Raw genomic sequence first — 14,089 nt, forward strand, 5'->3', positions numbered from 1 at the left:
AATGATAGTTCTTTAATACAGTAAATTCTTCTGCTGTCTTGTACTTCTCCATTTTATCTCTTTGTAGGAATATGCAGCCTGCATTTGAGTTTTACTTTGTTTACATCGTTCCCTAGGCAATTCCAATTCTTAATATTGACCTCCCAATGTTAAGAGTTTTCTCTCACTGTCTTTCTTAATTGGTGTAGCCTGGTAGCATGCTTGAAAAAGAAAGGCTGTAACTCAGATCAAGTACCTCAGCAAAAAGCATTCCACTGCATGAAATAGATGATATTTATATTGTCTGTACTAGTAGATATATATATATCTCTCTCTCAGATTAATGACAAACTGATAAAGGCTAGAAACAACCTGTTACTTTCATGACACCCTGCAACAGTCTTTTCAGTTATAAAGTCATATCTGGGGCTTTTCTGTTATTCTCTCAGGTTCCATGCTCACCCTGCAACGTGTAGCATCCCTCTCCCTTAATTCTCCTCAGAGACTGAAGCCATCTGCAGTACAGAGTTTGACTTGTGTTCCCAAATGTCTGTAGTATTTACCAATGCCACAGTCCTGTATCCCTTCCACTGTCAGTCACACCGTCTCTCATCATGAACTCTCCCCAGGTATGAAGTGTAAATCGTTTTGAGCAAATTTATCTCAGCTGAGAGTCAAATGAAGGTGTGTCTAGTGGAACGCCAGAACAGCAGAGCACTGCTGCATTCTTTCTTTACCCTTCTTCATGTTGCTGCCTTCGTTTGTTTTCTGTTGTTGCAGGGTTGCAGGTTATTGCGGAACTGCCCAGTTCTTCCTGCAGTCATTTCTGGATTACAGATTGCTTCTTTTTTCTCGTGGTTGTTTTTTTTTTCCTGGAGTCAATCTTCTACATCATTTCTTCTCCCTCAGACTCTGGAGAAAGTTTAATCCATGCAGGCTTGTTTGCCATGCCACTTAAACTCCTGGGACCTTCCTTAGCACCAAGCTTTGTCCTACCAAGCTTTCTGAATTTCTTTTTTCTGTTTCTACTCTCAAACAGCACCCAATTTTTATTCATCAGTTTCCCCTCTAACTTTTACATCTTGAGAGATGCTTCTTGCAGACAAAAAGTCATCTTTGTTGAAGACATCATCCGCTGTAATGTGATTTTTAACTCATTAGCTGTTTGGTTTTGAAATAAGCCTCCTGTTATCATAGCAGTTCTGTACGTGCTGCTTACTGGAGACACTGATTTTACTGTGATATCAAAAGACCATTGCAGCAGTACTGGTTAATTATGTTTGGCTTTATTTCACTAGCAGTTAATTACAACTAAAATCCTAACATGACAGGGGAGTGGATTCCTAAATCTTTTAAGGCCTACAAGAAAATGTATTTCTTGGTATATGTTCAAGTTCTGCAAAGTCACAGTAATGAAGAGTATCCTAAAAATGCATCCATAGGTTGTGTTGCTTTCTCAGCCTTGTTTCCCCAATTCTTCTACCCTTTTTTCATTTTATTTAAGGTGAATTCTAGCAGAACTGGAGCGTACCAGACTCTGCCACAGAGGCAAGTTCCTACACATCAGAGCAAATCATAAGACAGGAGAAAGGGCTAAAAGAGACAAACATTTTTCCTCGATACCTCCCATTTTTACGGTTGATGCCTGCCATTGCTGTTGCTCACAAAGCGAATCTCCAGCTTTAAGTTAAAACCTTTTGATGTCATTGAAGAGGCAGGACCTGTAATGAGACTGAGCTTTTCTTAGGAATACCTGGGCAAAAAATCACTGTGCCTTTAGGACATGCAGCAGCAGCTTGCACCTGCAGCACCTCTCCAAACTTTGGCTGTGTTTGAACTACACTTTTAAATAGGACCTGATCCTGAGTACGTGGGCTAAGTAAAACAGTTGGCCACTGGTTGTAGTTCTTAAGGGACACCTACATAGGAGAACAGCGTATGTTGATATCACTGGATATTTTCTTACTACTCTTCAAAGGAATTGGGCCCTGAAATTGAAGCTCACCTTTAAGGTATGCTGGTAATTGGTTTGTCTTCACTGTGTCCAAGAGCCTTGTAGGTGCAATCTGCCTCTAACAATAACAAGAATTACACGAAGGTGGGAAAGAGTGGAGAAAAGACACCATACTCACTGTGTGCGGTTTACTTTTAACAGAGATTTCCTTGGATGAGTGCTCCTATTCAAGTTGGATTAGTCGGATTCTGGTAAGTGAATTCTTGGGGTCAGATCTACTGTTTTAAGATATATCTCTTGGTTTTCTGGAGGAAGTAGCACTATTTGCGCTTTATTTAAAGAAGAAAAATACATATGTTGAAGCAATAAAGAAGCCACAGAACTTGTTTCTCAGCTGAATTGAGAAGTTAATGAGGGTAAAGCAGTTACTTCACTTCCCTATCTATAACTGATAATACCATATTACAAAAAAGCTGTTAGTAATGAAGCAGCTGCCATGAAAAGCCGCAGAGGGGAGAGGGGGAAGGAAAGAAGTGGCAAAAAGAGGCATGTAGCAGCTTGATTAGAACAGATGCTTTGGCTGCTACCTCCATAAACTATAATTGGAATCAATCCTCTAGGTTAATGAATTCTTGAAATATTTAGCTAATGGAGTTTCACTTGCTGTTGTCCAGCAATTTATGTTGTCATGCAAAACACTGAAAGGACAGCAAATGATAATTTTATACACATTTATAAGCATTTATTGATGCATTTTGTACTACATAGTAGATAAATGATTTTATAAGGTATAATGCATTAAGGAAAAAAGGTGACGTAACATTCCATGCGACTTTACCTCACTATGAAAACAAATGTTTTCTGACTTGAAGACCGTGTCTTAGGGTGCTAAAAAAAATTCAAACACCTTAATACTGTAAACCTGGTTTTGTCTCCCCTAGTCTGGTGTTTGCAACACCCCTATGTTGTGCGCTGTTTCCTCAGAAAAGGTATGTAGTCCTGTTACATTATTCTTACTTTAATGCTGCACTCCTAGATGCATGCACAATTCTACACAAACAGAAATAAGCAGACATTGCTTCCTAGAGGATACAGTCTCAATTGCTGTATGTCAAGTGTGGTAAACTTGAGAATATTCGAAAAAGTAATAACTGTGTTACTCATCAGTAATACGTAACAGTTGAATTTTGGGCTTCTGTTTACAAACTCGCAGCAGCTTCAGAGCTCTAGTTACATAGGCCTAGTGAAACAAGAGGTTTGGATGAGTAGTTTAATTATGCTATTTCAAGCTGAAAAGTTTAGGCTTGACAGTATAGAGTTAGGAATCACTGGAATTATTCATAAAAAAGGATAATATGATCCATACAATACATTCATGTCCAGTAAGGTTATAGCTTCTTTAAATATAATCGAAGTTTATTTTATTTTCAGCTGGACATTCCTCTGCTTATATAGAGCAGCACTTGACTACACATGCTTATTTGATTCATATTTTTCCAGAAAAAAAGTTTTCATCAATACACAAACAGCTCAGTACTGAAAATTATCTTAGAAACAATATTTATAACTGAAATTATAATGAAACCTGTATGGGTTACCTGCAAATAAAGTTAGCTCACTTTGCACTGTGTAGTACAAACAGGACCTTAAATTCAACTAAGCCATCCCTCTTATCTCGTTAGGAGATTGTCTAAACTTGATAAGCTTCCACACGTACCTTAAACAATACAAGCTGGAGCTGAATCTGTTAAAATATTGAGCAATTCAAGTAGATAAAAGCTTAAATGTTAAGAAAACTATACCCAATTCTTATCTAATTGGAGTGCAAAGCAGCCTGACACAGTTTCCCTGCCTAGCACAGAATAGAGAATTGTAGTAAAAGCAAGTGGCATTAGGCTACCTGGAGATGACTTGACATCTGCATACCAAATGTAGTACAGTTCTTGATTTTAACCAGGGCATTGTATTTCATAGGAAGGCTGGACCTTAAAGTATATTTAAGAAACGGTGGCTGTTTACAGGACCTGGCAGCTTAATTCACTTTACTGTGAGATGACTCAAAAATGAGCCTTTTATTCAACGGAATAAAATCAGAGAGTAAGTTAAAGAGGCAAATACACCTTTTGGAAGGTAAAGACTCTTTTGCCAGCAACAACCTCAGGCAGCAAGGTAGATTCTTAGCCTCATGGGAGTAGCCACTTCTTGACTCTATAGACTATCTTACTGCATTTTAAGCAGGGATTCATCTGCCCCTAGTCTGTGAGCACAATTCCTTCCCAAGAAGTTAAAAGATCTGAAAACTCCTCTTTCCATCAAGGAAATTTAACCAGCTGCATCATCCTTCTTAAGCTACATTCAAGTGCTTGTTATATACATAACCATGTTACTGTTTCTTTTACTTAGTTCTATGTCTGTAACGCACTTGGAGCCTGATTTGCAAGCCAAGATCCGGGAGAACAGTCCTGAATTAGAACGCGTATACTTCAATAAAGGATTATAATTCAAGGAACAGAAAATCTTTCAAGGAGAAGCTTGTGAACTTATTCTTGAATTCTGTGCCAACTAGTTGAAGATAACTCAACTTTTATTAAAGTTTTTTTTGAACATTTTCTTGACCATTTAACATCTGCATTATTTTATATTTAAAGACTTTCTTCAGTGTAGTGTTTAAATTAGAGAAGGCATTTTATCCACTTTGGTATCAATTAAAAGTTTAACTATACATACCCAAAAATGTTTACGTAAGCTCTCAAGCAGCTACAACAGAAATAAACATGCACACAAAGTACGAGATGCTATTATATTGGACTTGCCCCCCGTTCCAGTAACAACAGGGCTAGAATGTCTTTGTGAAAAATCATGGAACAACTGAACGGTATTGCCACCCTCTTGCAGCAACAGGACGGGGTGCTGAACGTGACAGGTTGTACAGGAAGGGTCTTTTACCAGGAGGTTGATTAGGTTGTACATTTTCCCTGTTGGCACAGAACCGTTTCTTTAAACTAGATATTGAAGGAGTCTTAGCTGCAGTACAGGCTCCTTTCTTCAGCAGGTCTGGTTTTACCACTGTCATGTTCTGCAGTTTTGCCCGTAGTTGGTCCTGAAAAAACAAAGGCATACGTATAAGATAGGCAACTTGTCATAACTCCCTGGTTACTTTGAACTGAAGAAGATAAACCGCCTTTGCCAAAATTCACTAATAACAAATGTGCTAAAGAAGGCCATGCATAAAAACTTCTACTGTCTATGTAGCAGTTCAATAAGTGATAGGAACAGTGAGGCTTGGAAAAAGCTGAATCCTTCCTGCTGCAAGCATGCTGCCACAGGAACTGTGATAGAGTGAAGTAGATGCAAATCCTGAACTCTCCTGTAAGTGAAGGCTGTCAGTTAACTTGAACAGGAATAATTTGGGCCTCCTTTGGAGAGTTAAATGTCTAATCTGACTCAGACATTGAAAAAGTTAGCAATACAGCTACTTTAATATCATAAAGAATATGTGTCCAGAAAATAAATGATTTCTATTTGCAGCTGCAAGAACATAGGTTATTCTAATGAAGACAAAGGGTGTAGACTAAACCCCCCCCACCCTGTGCAACCCACAACACAGACACATTACCTGTTTAGCCAGAATGTCATCACACATTGAGAGGACTTCCTGAAGTTTCTCTGCAGACTGAAGAGACTCCCCAAGTTTTTGACATTCTGAACGCAGCAATCTGATACTCTACGAAAGAAAGATTTTACAAAACAGGTAGCTTTGACATTGCGCTGGCAACAAAGCCACTCCAGGGTAATTCAGAGATGCAGTATTGAGAGGGGATCCCCTCCAAGTTAGGTACACTGGGATCACAGATACCAACACCTTCCCCGCCTCTAGTAAGAGTTTGTTTTCACACTCATTTCATTTGTTCAAAAATATGGCAACAGCATCTCCAGCAGCCGTTTAAACTGGAAACCACCTTGCTATGCAAGTATGCCTTTCTGGAACACAGATAGACTTACTTTCTGTGCATCCTCCAGATTTCTGTCCATATCCACAGTAATAAGTTCGGCAGGGGGAAGGGCCTCCTTTAATTTTTGGTGATTGTGCAACTCTGGGAACAGACAAAAGAGTAGCAAGCAACAGTATATTCATAAGGCTTCAGTTTTAGTGAAGTCAGGACTTCCCTTGCCCTGAAGTCCACTTTCATATAAAAATGAAGTGAAACCTTGACAATCTAGCACATTATTCCCATCATCTACAACTCCGTGGTGGTTTCAGGATGTCTGAATCCAATGTACCCTGATGAAAAAATCCAACCCTCTACCAGGATTGCTCAGGCACAGTACAGAACCAGTACAGCATCACTGCCTTACCTGCTGTTACAGTGTTTGGCTCTATTTGACATTGCTCCGGTTTGGCTTTAGTATCTACCCGCTGCTCCTGTTGCAAAGCGGATAAGGTAGCCACTCGCTTTGATCGACGTAAGACTTGGCCTGAGTCCTTTTGCGTAGTATCCAGGCTCTCCGATTTTTGTTTTGCCTCCTGCAGAGCAGCTTGGAGCTCCTCAATCTTCTCATCACGCTCCTGAGAAAGCAAGTTTGTTCAAATATTCAACAAGATTTTCCTACAACAGCTTTTCTGAAACTTTCAGTGTCCGTCTTCCAGATTACTTTCGCTCACACGCTTCGCATATTGGACCCAACCTTTAATGTGTTAAGTGAAAACAGTGAACCTATTTCCTGGGAGCCAAAATAACTTTTTTTTTTTGCAGTCTCTAAAGAAAAGGGATTTTTTTTTTTTTTTTTTTTGATATCTGGCATCTTCAGAGGGTTCTGCAACAAGTCCAAGGGGCCACTCATATGCCATAACATGAGAAATAAAGAGGCCTGTACCCACCATCACAACTAGGATTAAGAAGAGAAACTCACAGAACTCATGTTAACCTGAAGTGTGCAGAGTAAGCCACCAGAGAAAAGAGTAAGGAGGGAGAGAATCATGTTGATCAAACAGAGGAATCAGAATGATTGCACACTAGCTTCAAGATCTCCGAGGAGATTCTTATAGCAACCTTCCAGTACCTGAAAGGGGCTACAAGAAAGGACAAGGAGGAACAGGTATAAACTGGAGCAAGGCAGATTTAGGCTTGATATAAGGAAGAATTTCTTTACCATGAGAGCGGTGAGACACTGGCACAGGTTGCCCAGGGAAGCTGTGAATGCCCCATCCCTGGAGGTGTTCAAGGCCAGGTTGGATGGGGCCTTGGGCAGTGGGATGTCCCTGCCCATGGCAGAGGGGTTAAAACTAGATCTTTGAGATTCCTTCCAACCCTATTCTGTGATTCTATGACTAAGGGCTGATCATTAATTAAAAAAAAAAAGAGTGAATTACATAAAGCAGTAAACAAGAGGCAAAAATTGTGGATCAATCTATCAACACCACAGAAAGAAAATCTTGCTTTTTAGTTTGTGTAAGTCACCTTCCTGAATTCAAGTACAAGTCCTCCCAATACTACCACTCTCCTGTTGTGATTTCATTGCCCTGAACAAACCTGGATCTTCTCCTTGTAATAGTCGGTCAGTGCCTCCTTCAGGATATCCAGTTTACCTTCATACAGTTCCTCCAGCTGGTCCCTCTGAGTATCCAAACATTCCCTACAAAGGGCAGACAGCTACATGTCAGGGTCTGACAGTTCTTTGTTCAGGGTGAGCCACAGGAGTGAGAGAGATCAGCATAAGCCATACCTGTACATTTGCTCCTTCTGTTGCATCATCTCCATCATCTCATCGCAGATCTCTGCACGGAGGCGTGTTTCTAGAAGCAGCTTTTCCCGTCGCTCTTGTGCCAAGAGTTCTCGTGCAGCTTCCAGTACACGCAACAAGTCCTGCAAGAAGGTCACAAACTCCATTGCCCACACCACACTACAGAATTAAGACCTAGAAGAGGCTAGATGATCCCATATCCATAGGCTGGGGTGATCTAGGTTTAAGATTCTTCTAGTCACTTGGAAAGTTACCAGGTTTGCTTTTATAATTCCCCTCCCATAAAATGGCTTAAACACTGTGCTCCATATGGAGCTGCCTCCAGAGCCGTTTCCCCTACTGCGTTGCTCATGGCTGCACCTGCATTTGGTACCTTGACACATTACCACAAGTCTCTGTAGGTATACAACTTCCATCTTGATCTTTCAGCCATTCCAGCTGCCCACTTTGAGTATCTAGGAAGTTTGATAATTTTTCCTCAATTTAGCCATCTGATTTGCATGTTTTCTGATATCTAGATTTCCCTCGCAGAGTAGGGATTATAGGTCATCACCAAAGCTGTTACTGTCCCTATTCCACAGATGACAAAGTTTCCAAATCAAGCATGTGCTTCCTATTTAGATGAACTGCAGAACCTTTTCCTCATAGATTCCCAGTTTCCAGGGTCCCATATCCTTCTGAGGTTCTGTTATCTTTGTTATAGTGCCAAGCTCCATCCCCACCTTCCAGGCCAAAGCTAAGTGTTCTTGCCCCTCTTTCCATAAAGGCTATAAAATGAATCACAACCCACCTCCTTTGCATACATGGTGACATCTGCTTCATCCTCACTATCGTCTTCTGATTCCGCTTCTTCCTTTGTCACTGCCCCTAGACTCTGGCTGGTTCGCCTGTTGTGCTCTTTGACAATTGATTTGATGGATGGGAGTCTCAGACTCGTAAGAGGCACCTGAACAAGCTGAAAGGTAAAAGGCAGTCATTACTAGTCCACAAATCCTGGAAGTTGTGCAATCTTTAAATGTGGCACTTCTCTGCAACCAGTCAATTCTTTCAGTTTAGCAGAATCTAAATAACCATAAAAGTAATAATCCAGTGGAGAATCATAAAGAAGGCTTGCAAACATTCCACCTGCCTTGTGACAGAACAGGGCCCATTCCCCACAGAAGCAGGATATATCCCAAGTTTGCCATGATCTTGGTGTGTGCTACTTACCTGGCTGGCAATGGCTGAGAATTTGGCTACATGAAGAGTATCATCATATGTAGATGCACACTGATTAATGTTGACAATCATGCAAGAACGCCCACGTCCAGTGAAGAAGCCCTGGAACACACGGGTTAGCTTGCTGTCCCGGAAAGGAACCACCGTCTGCTTCAATCTATGGGGAAAGACAAGAGTGAGCCCATGGGAAAGCAAAACAGCCTCCCTACATGTTCCCTATGAAATTCTGGATACTCACTTGGACTGCTGGTTCTGGCGGAGGGCAGCAATGCAGCGACCCAGTGTGTGGAGGGAGGTATTGATGTTGTTTGCTTCTTTCATTCGGTCCCCGCTTTTCTGGTCTTTGCAGCGCTCCGACCCAGCAAGGTCACAGAGGGATAATCTGAATTAAAAAACAGCAACATTCACGTGACCTACTAGGTTTGACCTCTTCTAGCCAGGTTTACGATTCAGACACCTTGCAATCACCTGCCTGCCTCCCCGGCTTCCCCATAGGTGCACAGAAAGGGCTTTTGGGGTGTGTGGGCTACTGCTGGACAGAAACACCTACCCTAAGCGTTGGTGTTATCTTGTGTAACCCCTACATGAGCTTTGCAGTGTCAAATTCAAAGATCCTTTGCCAGTCCTCAGGAAAGCCACTTCCCAGGTACTGAGACAACCAGTTTCCAGATAACTACATTCCAGGAACAGGCAGCAGCAAGACTCAGATGAGCCCTGCTGCCAGAGCAGGGTGACTTATTTATCTTCATTCAGAAAGCTTGAGGACCACCTCAAGCTGTACCTTGCAGTACTCTTCAAACTCCCCAGTCAGTTCCAAGACTTAAGATAGGGAACATTTACTCCTTCCAAGTACTTTCAACAAGACCTTTCTCAAGATACTTCCCATGCCCCAGATCCACGACAAAATACAGGACAGTTGAGTCCACAGAGAACACCCCTAAATCCTAGAGAGCATGAAACTTACTCGCTGATTTTTGCATCAGTTTCACTGCCATCTCTTTGCAAGCGCAGAATCCGAATGGAGAAGACACTGTGACTGTAAAGAAGCATGCAGGTATTTTAGAAGCTCCTTAGAATCATATGGCTGCCTAAACAACCCTTCAACTCCCTTCAGACCTGCGACTGGAGTTCTGGTTCTTGTGGGTGCTAGCAAAACTCTGGTTTTTACGACCCAGTTTCAGGAGTTTCCAGGCTTCATCAGCATCCTGGACATTGATCCAATTCAAATCTGGAAAAGCCAGGCATACATTGGGCAAGCCAGTTAGAAGAAAACTTCTCAGAAAGAAAACTTCTCAGCCCCAATTTCACCATTGCATTTCCTTGACAATAACAAACTTAACACTCCCGTAATGCAGACATCTGAGACCTCTAAGAAGCCATCATAGAGGACATCGAGCTCCCCAACACTTGACTTCTATGCCACCTACCCACCCAGTCCTCAAATCTCCCTCGTGCGCTGGTAAAAATACCTGAGGTAAACCTACCTTTCACATAGGAGTTGCCAGTCTGGTCTTCACACAGCCGCAGTGTCTTCCTCTTGTTGTTCTGGCTGGGTAAAGCTGGTTCTAGCAAGTCATAGATTAATTCATTGTAAATCTCAAAGAAGGAGACCCAGATAGAGAACTGCGTGTCTGTTGTGTTGGTGAGTGAAATGCGATCCATGTCATCCCAGCAACAGCCTAGTTCTGGCAAAAAGGTAAAGAAAGAAAAAGAAAGGAAAAAATGTCAGGACTGCAGCTTTTCATGGGTCCAATCTGAATAGTTCAGCTATAAACTGAGGTATCTGTCTTCAGCAGGAACATTATCCCAGGTTCAAATCTATTTTATATACTGTTCCGACTTACACTGATGCCTATCCCCAGTCAGACAGCCTAAGAGCCCTTTAACAGGGTCCTTCTTCCTGCGCAAGGGCTTTATACACTTGACCTTGAATCCACAAGTGTGTATATATATATATGTATATATGCCAGCATAAGTGAAGTTTTAGTCCTTGTTACCTCAATCACTCCTAGCTGATTATATATTGAAACACAGAATTCCTAGGTTTAAAAGTCTGGGCACAAGTGCTCAGTGCAACACATCAATTCAGTCCCCTGCTTTCCAGCTGTCCCCATCCCATCACATGGCATTCAGCCTTTCAATAATCATATGCCACGAATCAAGTAAGTGGGTATAAAGCAACTTTTCATTTTGCAAGGCTTGAGTTATTACGCAGCAGCAAGTGCTTTCTTTGTCTGTGGGTAAGACATACAAAGTTCTTCAGCTCTGACATCCTTATGTTTCAAAGGAAAAATATTAAGACTACAGCACCTTTTCTCCTTCACCCACAACACAGCATCCAAATAGGAGTCACCCGTTTTTCCCCAGTCCTCCAAGAAGCAGGTAGCACACCACAGGCTTCCAGACATACCTTCTGCTGTCTGTTTGATGTCTGAACGGTTGGTGAGCTGGCTAGATGAAGACAGACCAGCAACTCCACTGTCAAAACTGCCACTGGTAGTAGCCTGGAGCTGAGATTCAGCACCACGACTCCTCTTCAGTGGCGTTAACAACACCTCCTGGAAGGAAGAAAATAACACAAGCATGTGGTATGACACCATCCTTTCCCTATTATCACTATTAAACCTCCTAGAAGCCACATGCTTACCTCCCACAGACCCCCTTGCAGCAAGGTTTGCTTCTTGGTCTGTTCCTGTTGAACCTGTCTGCTGTCCAGCCAGATCACCTCATTGGAGAGGGAAGGCTTCAGATCCATGGATTCATACAGCCTGTCACCCACACTGTTGAAGATGGCCGCTAAGGACCGCGGCAGAATCCCAGCATCTTTGTTGCTGCCTGAAGCAAGAACAACAGCAAGCTGAGTATTCACTTGTAAAAGCAGACAACTCCCTCAACAGGCTACTAACACCTGGCACTTTTCTTACCCTGAACAGTGTGAGTCTTCCCTGAATTGGTGATGCCATAGGTGTAGACCAGCCAGTTCTGCCCATTGAGTACATCCTTTACCACCTCCTTCATTGTTTCTTCAAAGAACAATTTCTGCCCCACATCTGGTCCAAAGATCTGCAAGCAAGACATGAAAAACAGGCTCAGATAGATTTTTCTTACCTTTTGACTGTTGATTGTTGTCCAGGTGATACTATTTAGTCCTTTGTTCCTTTCACTACCCCCATGTCATGAGCAACAGACACCAATAATTCCAGTTCAACTCTCCTCCTACGAAAACAAGCTGTTGACTTGTTTAATTCAGTAACATTCGATATTACTACATCCTCTAGTGTGTTTAGAGCGTCTTGAACAAAGAGTTGCACATTCTTGCCAAAAAAATGTTGCAAGGATTAGTTTAAAAAGAAAAAAAATCTAAGGAAAAAGTAACAGAAACAAACAAGTAGAGGATTGTATGGGACTACATAGTTCACACAGTGCACTTGATTCAGTACCTAAGCCAGCATTTCAAGCTTTAAGGCTGGTTTAAGCTGGAAATGTTTACAGATGGATTGTTTGTCCCAGTTATCTACCTTGGTGAAAGAGAACCTGTGCGCTGCTTGTCCAACTCCACGCTCTGTGCTCTGCATGGTGAAGGAGTCCTTAGGGGCTTTTAGGAGAAGGGACTCTGAATTCTCAATGCAGACACAGCCCTGAAGAACAACATATAAAAACCCATTATTGCAATGGCTTACAAGAGGCCACAGCACAGAAAACAAAGGATAATAGGATCTCCCAGCAGGCACACAGGCAACCAGCTCAGAGACCGCTTCATTCAGTGTCCTACCTGGTCTTCCCCTTGTTCCAATTCTGTAGATTTCAAGGGTCGAACTCTCAGATACACCTTTAATTTTCCATTATTGTCTTTACTTACAGCCTGCAAAGTCAGCAGAGGTTAGTTGTGGTAGCCAGAGAGACAGTACGATCACCCATGCATCAGGAACCACAGCATGGAGCACGCACACTGCTACCCTGACTAGTGCTCAGTCACTAATAGACAATACTACAATCCAAAAGCCCCAGCAATGCCAGAAGCTCTCTTAGGTATTTCCAGGTACATTAGCATTTCAGTCTAGTGACTTAGACCAACAACTTGAAGATCTAACACCAAAACCAGCTCCCAGACCAAGCACCACACTAAGAGGCACTTACTGACCGTGCCCTTCACAGTATGCTACTCATAGGAGGAACTGCTTCCACCAACAAAACATTTTGTTCTAGCCTCTTCTGAAAAATCTGTTGGCCCTGCATCACAACATCTTTGCACAGAGACACAGCAGCCACAAAAAAAAAAACACTGCCCTCTTTGTGACAGAAGAGCTTCAACCTCACCTGCTGGGCACTTTCCAGAATTGGAGATATGGCAGAGAATTCCGGCAGCAGGTTCTTGCATGCATCAGCCCCAAACGCTGCTGCTGTAGATTCAAGAACAGTGGAGGCAGCAACATCATCATCACAGAACAGCGCTTCCGCCATGGCGTCTCACACAGCTCCTGGATAAAAACAGGCACAGTGATGTTACAGCAGTTTTCCAGGAGTCCAAGCATTCCTCTACCTGCATGCACCCCCAGTACACCCAAGTCTACCACCATTGCCATATCTATCCCATCCACTCCACACAAAACCAAACATGAACTGCCACATGGAAGCCTCCCATCATACACACACAAACAGAACGTCTCTGCAAATACACACACACACACACACAGAGAAACACAAGCTCCCAGCCACACCACCCACACCCAGCGGGCACCACCTCCCACACGCACACCCCGCACCACCTCAGACACATACACCCCACACACACGCAACATCTCCCCCCCACCCAGCAGCATCCTGCTCACCCCTCGCACCCACACGCAGCATCTCATGCACACCCCCACTAAGCAACATCTCCCTCACACGCCCCCATCACGCAGCATTTCGCACCCAGGACCACGCAGCGTACCTCATGCACCCCACAGCATCGTCCCGCACCACACAGTATCTCAACACTCCGCACCCTGCAGCGTCTCCCCCCCTCCACGCAGCATCTCACTTGTACCCCGTATCGCGCACTGCCTCCCCCACCATACCCCGCACAGCATCCCGCTCAGAACCCTCCCCACACAGAGAGACACGGACCCGACGCGCACGCGGTCAGTCGCTGCTCTCGCGCACTGAGTCCCGCGTCCCGCTCGGCCTCGCATCCACCCCCAGCGGGCGCAGCGC

The 14,089-nt window shown here is 43.1% G+C and overlaps 2 protein-coding genes across 6 annotated transcripts in view; one reads left to right on the top strand and one right to left on the bottom strand.

The window, feature by feature from the left end:
* The window catches only part of SFXN1 (sideroflexin 1), a 46,896-nt gene extending 42,355 nt beyond the window's left edge, over positions 1-4,541 (top strand). For 4 of the 5 annotated variants that reach the window (XM_054079920.1, XM_054079918.1, XM_054079919.1 and 1 more), the window contains 3 exons: positions 2,135-2,184; positions 2,875-2,922; positions 4,337-4,541. In XM_054079920.1, the coding sequence (XP_053935895.1) occupies positions 2,135-2,184; positions 2,875-2,922; positions 4,337-4,433 (195 nt within the window). In that variant the 3' untranslated portion in view covers positions 4,434-4,541. Of the gene's footprint in view, positions 1-2,134; positions 2,185-2,874; positions 2,923-4,336 lie in introns of those variants that run through there. The other variant, XR_008452299.1, reaches the window with a different exon arrangement.
* A 147-nt stretch (positions 4,542-4,688) lies between these two features.
* On the bottom strand, positions 4,689-14,088 carry KIF20A (kinesin family member 20A). Its single transcript, XM_009568082.2, has 19 exons — positions 14,003-14,088; positions 13,211-13,371; positions 12,666-12,755; positions 12,412-12,531; positions 11,818-11,956; positions 11,541-11,728; positions 11,304-11,451; positions 10,378-10,578; positions 10,010-10,121; positions 9,858-9,929; positions 9,132-9,275; positions 8,885-9,050; positions 8,466-8,630; positions 7,658-7,797; positions 7,465-7,567; positions 6,290-6,500; positions 5,936-6,027; positions 5,550-5,657; positions 4,689-5,033 (listed from the first exon to the last, which is right to left on the bottom strand). The coding sequence occupies exons 2-19, from the start codon at positions 13,352-13,354 to the stop codon at positions 4,791-4,793; spliced, it is 2,586 nt and encodes an 861-aa protein (XP_009566377.2). The 5' UTR covers positions 13,355-13,371; positions 14,003-14,088; the 3' UTR covers positions 4,689-4,790.
* Position 14,089: the final 1 nt, after the last annotated feature.

This window comes from Cuculus canorus, chromosome 14 (genome assembly GCF_017976375.1).
Source record: "Cuculus canorus isolate bCucCan1 chromosome 14, bCucCan1.pri, whole genome shotgun sequence".
In the NCBI taxonomy this organism is placed as follows: Eukaryota; Metazoa; Chordata; class Aves; order Cuculiformes; family Cuculidae; genus Cuculus; species Cuculus canorus.